Source organism: Branchiostoma belcheri, unplaced genomic scaffold (assembly GCF_001625305.1).
Source record: "Branchiostoma belcheri isolate BF01 breed outbred unplaced genomic scaffold, Haploidv18h27 scaffold25, whole genome shotgun sequence".
NCBI lineage: Eukaryota > Metazoa > Chordata > Leptocardii > Amphioxiformes > Branchiostomatidae > Branchiostoma > Branchiostoma belcheri.
The window spans coordinates 1,693,378-1,697,183 of NW_017803854.1; the positions used below are offsets into that span (position 1 = coordinate 1,693,378).

Below are 3,806 nucleotides of genomic sequence, written 5' to 3' on the forward strand. Positions count from 1 at the left end.
GCATATTAACGAGTTAAATGACCCCTAGCGGTCAAACAAATTATTCCACTTTTGATATGTCTATTATTTGACTGAGTGATCTCAAGAAATAATTCACACAAAAATCCGCTGATTTTTGCTGGCGCCAGTGTTTGATGGATGACGTTAATCTCTCTCTGACAAATTACCAGTCGTGCATCGTCCGTTAGTCCTGCAAATTCGGCGCTGACGTCAAAGACGCAATTTGGCGCGGTCCATCGCACGCCCCCACTGGCAGGGAAATGACAACATGTACAGATTGGGTAATCTCCAAGCAGATCCTAGGGTGGCAAAAGGCAGTATCAAATTGGCCAGGCAGTAACCATTGGCCAGAGAGGGTGGCGTATTAGACCCTCTCTGGCCAATGGATACTGTCTTTTGCCACCCTAGGATCTGCTTGGAGGTTACAGATTAGTTGAGACTGAGTTTAGCCAAACATAAACAGAATGCTATTAATGAAGGAATCCCATCTGAACAAGGAGGTGCTGAGTCACTACAGCGGAAATCGACAAAGAAACCCTAGCCCAGACGATCGTAACTGGGGAAGCACCAGCTAGCGGGTTGTTATAGAACGACAGGCTCAGCACCAAGGACAGCAACCATCTGCGATTTTTATCTTCTTTTTTTTTTTACTTAAAGGCAAATGCTTTACATTCTATCATAAAACACATGGTTTAGAGCAATTTCTATGTCTGAAATGCCTGAATGTCTGCTATTCGTTCTTGTGATAACATGTACAATTATGACCAGTGATCATAACTAATATTAGATACTAGTAGGTGATTGTTAAAGTAAAAAAGGGTCAGTTGTCACCCTGAAATAACAATTTGAAAGAAATTGCCAATATCATTATAGAAAAAAGAGCTCTATGTAACTCTTTAAAACTATTGATTAATCTTGAGAAGACATAAAGTTCTTCAGGAAACTGTCAATGTCAGTCTCTTCAAGTATCTGCTTCATCCGTGTAGCCTACTCATAGTAGGAGGAAGCCGTCATCTTTAATCACCAGGCAAACTAAACGCAGCATACAAGTCGTTAAGTGACGAGGCGATGTGCGGATGTGCGATACCCTCACCATAGAGACTATGTATCATCTGCATTGCCTGTTGATAACAGCTGACGGCTTTTCTGTGATCATCAAGGTTCGCCCAGGCCTTACCCAAGTTGTTGAGTGTCACGGCGATGTCAGGATGAGCAATTCCCTTACCATAGATACTTCGCATCATCTGAAGTGCCTGTTCACAATAGCTAACAGCCTTTCTGTAATCACCAAGGTTACCCCAGACGGCACCCAAGCCGCTAAGTGACCCGGCGATGTGAGGATGTGCAGTTCCCTCGCCATAGACACTGTGCATCATCTGCAGTGCCTGTTCATAATACTTGACGGCTTTTCTGTGATCACCAAGGTTCATCCAGGCCTTACCCAAGTTGTCAAGTGACAATGCGATGTTACGATGTGGGATACCCTTACCATAGATACCCCGACTCATCTGTAGTGCTTGTTCATTATAGCTGACGGCCTTTCTGTAATCACCAAGGTTACCCCAAGTGGCACCCAAGTTGTAAAGTAACAAGACGATGTGAGGATGTGCGATGCCCTTGCCATAGACACTATGCATCATCTGTAGCGCCTGTTCATGATAGTTGACGGCCTTTCTATAATCACCAAGATCACCCCAGGCATTACCCAAGCTGTTGAGTGACGAGACGATGTCGGGATGAGCAGTGCCCTCACCATAGACACTCTGTTCCATCTGTAGTGCCTGTTCATAATAGTTGATGGTCTTTTCGTAATGACCAAGGCTACTCCAGGCGTTACCCAAGTTCTTAAGTGATGAGGCATTGTCAGGATGTGCGATGCCCTCACCATGGATACTCTGCCCCATGTGCAGTGCCTGTTCATGATAGCTAATGGCCTTTCTGTAATCACCAAGGTGACTGCAGGCAGCACCCAAGCTGTCAAGTGACGAGGCGATGTGATGATGTGCGATGCCTTCACCATGGATGCGGCGCCTCATCTGAAGTGCCTGTTCATGGTAGATGACTGCCTTTCTGTGATCTCCAAGGTGACTCCAGGCAGAACCTACGTTGTTAAGTAATGAGGCGATGTAAGGATCTGCAGAGCCCTCACCGAGAATACGTTGCGCCATCTGTAGTGCCTGTCCGTAATAGCTGGCGGCCTTCCTGTGATCACCAAGGTGACTCCAGGCGGAACCCAAGTCGTTAAGTGACAAGGCAATGTCAAAATTTGCACTGCTCTCACCATGTTTTGATAGCTCCTTTCGGAGTTGCTGTTCAATGCATGACTTTGAGTGATTGTAGTTACACTGACTGTCATATACAGAAGCTTGTAGTGCTAAAGAGTTGTTGTAAAGAACAGAGGGCTGTTCTTGTGGTGGGTGATTGGTAAGCTCTGGAACAAGGTACTTCAACGGTGTCGCTGTGTAGTAGTATCTCATGAGCTGTTTTACATTGGAGAAGTGAAAGATTTTCTTTGTTCTCTCCTCAATGTCATCGTTTAGTGACATTGATGATAAGACTGACATGTTTTCCACTTGACCACGGTTGTTCATGTAAGTACGCAGCCTCAACTCTGCCGAGATGCTGACAAGGACCATCAAGTGATGTGCGTTCTCCTCACAGATCGATCCCTTTTCGTGCATCTTCTGAATAGTCTCCCAGATTGTGGTTGGCTGTATGTCACAAAGCAGCGCCCAGTAAGACACTGCAAGGCTTGAAAAGCGGTAAATTTCTTTCTTTACGTCCAGCATTCGGGAAGTCGGATCATGCCTTTCAAATGTTTGGATATTCTCCTTCAACATAGTGTTTGCTACTAGCTTTGCAATTTTACTTCCATTTTTCTTCAGTTGCTGATTCCATGCAGTGTTGTATTCATCGACCAGGCCTTGGTTTCCAGTAATCAAAGATACAGTTCCCAAGACACTCGCTAGGTGGTAGCCTTTCTTCAGATGTAGCGTGACGTCATCTTCTAGAACTTTGGCCATGTCACGTGGTGTGCGGATAAGGTGACAGGTTTTACCTCTACCTAGTGGTGTTTTACATGCATGTGGCATGGCTCCATCGAACGAAAACCCACGCGGCGTTACAGAGTCGTAGAACCAGTTGTCTAGCTTGTCACCTGATTCGAAGTCATTGAGAGACTTGATGGCCATGGCCGGGAGAATGGTTTCCCCAAGGTTGATCACTTTCAGGTGAAGGTAGTGCGTGAGATTGTGAAAATACTTCACACTGTTTTCCGTTTCCTTCTCTATCAAAATAGCAAACTCCATATCGGAGTATGGCGTTACTAGCCCTGTGGCTTGTGAACCCAGGCCTATCATGGCGTACTTACAGGGAGGAGGACCCAGTACCGCCATACACTCGTCTACAAGACCAGTTATGAATGTTCGTCGCTTATGAACAATAGTGTCAAACAAGGCTTTGATTGCTTCCACTCTCTTCTTCTCTACTTCCCTGATCTTCGGGTCGCTGTCGTCAAGACTATAACGATCTATCTGCTGCTCAATTCTTTTGATCTCTTCTTCCACAAAGCGGCGGCATTCTGTTAACATCGATTTGTGTTTCTCCACGTCATCGATGGGTACCGGTTTAGTGGTATTTAAGACATGGTTAGCAAATGACTGGGTTATTTTAAGGATTGTTTGTTTTATGTCCTTTTTGTCCTCCACGTTTGCTCTCACCAGTGCTGCGTTACTGAGCGCTGCAGCCTTGGTGAAGTCTCCTCCGTCTTTCGACTTCTTACCTTTCTCAACGTAGACATCGCTTAA

General features: G+C 45.4%; 1 protein-coding gene across 1 annotated transcript in view; it reads right to left on the reverse strand.

Moving 5' to 3' along the window:
- Nucleotides 1-827: 827 nt before the first annotated feature.
- The window catches only part of LOC109471381, a 4,802-nt gene continuing 1,823 nt past the window's right edge, over nucleotides 828-3,806 (reverse strand). Inside the window, exons 5-8 of the mRNA XM_019770669.1 lie at nucleotides 3,059-3,781; nucleotides 1,599-2,134; nucleotides 1,178-1,466; nucleotides 828-832 (exon numbers count right to left, since the gene is read on the reverse strand). Coding sequence (XP_019626228.1) covers nucleotides 828-832; nucleotides 1,178-1,466; nucleotides 1,599-2,134; nucleotides 3,059-3,781 — 1,553 coding nt within the window. The remainder of the gene's footprint in view (nucleotides 833-1,177; nucleotides 1,467-1,598; nucleotides 2,135-3,058; nucleotides 3,782-3,806) is intronic.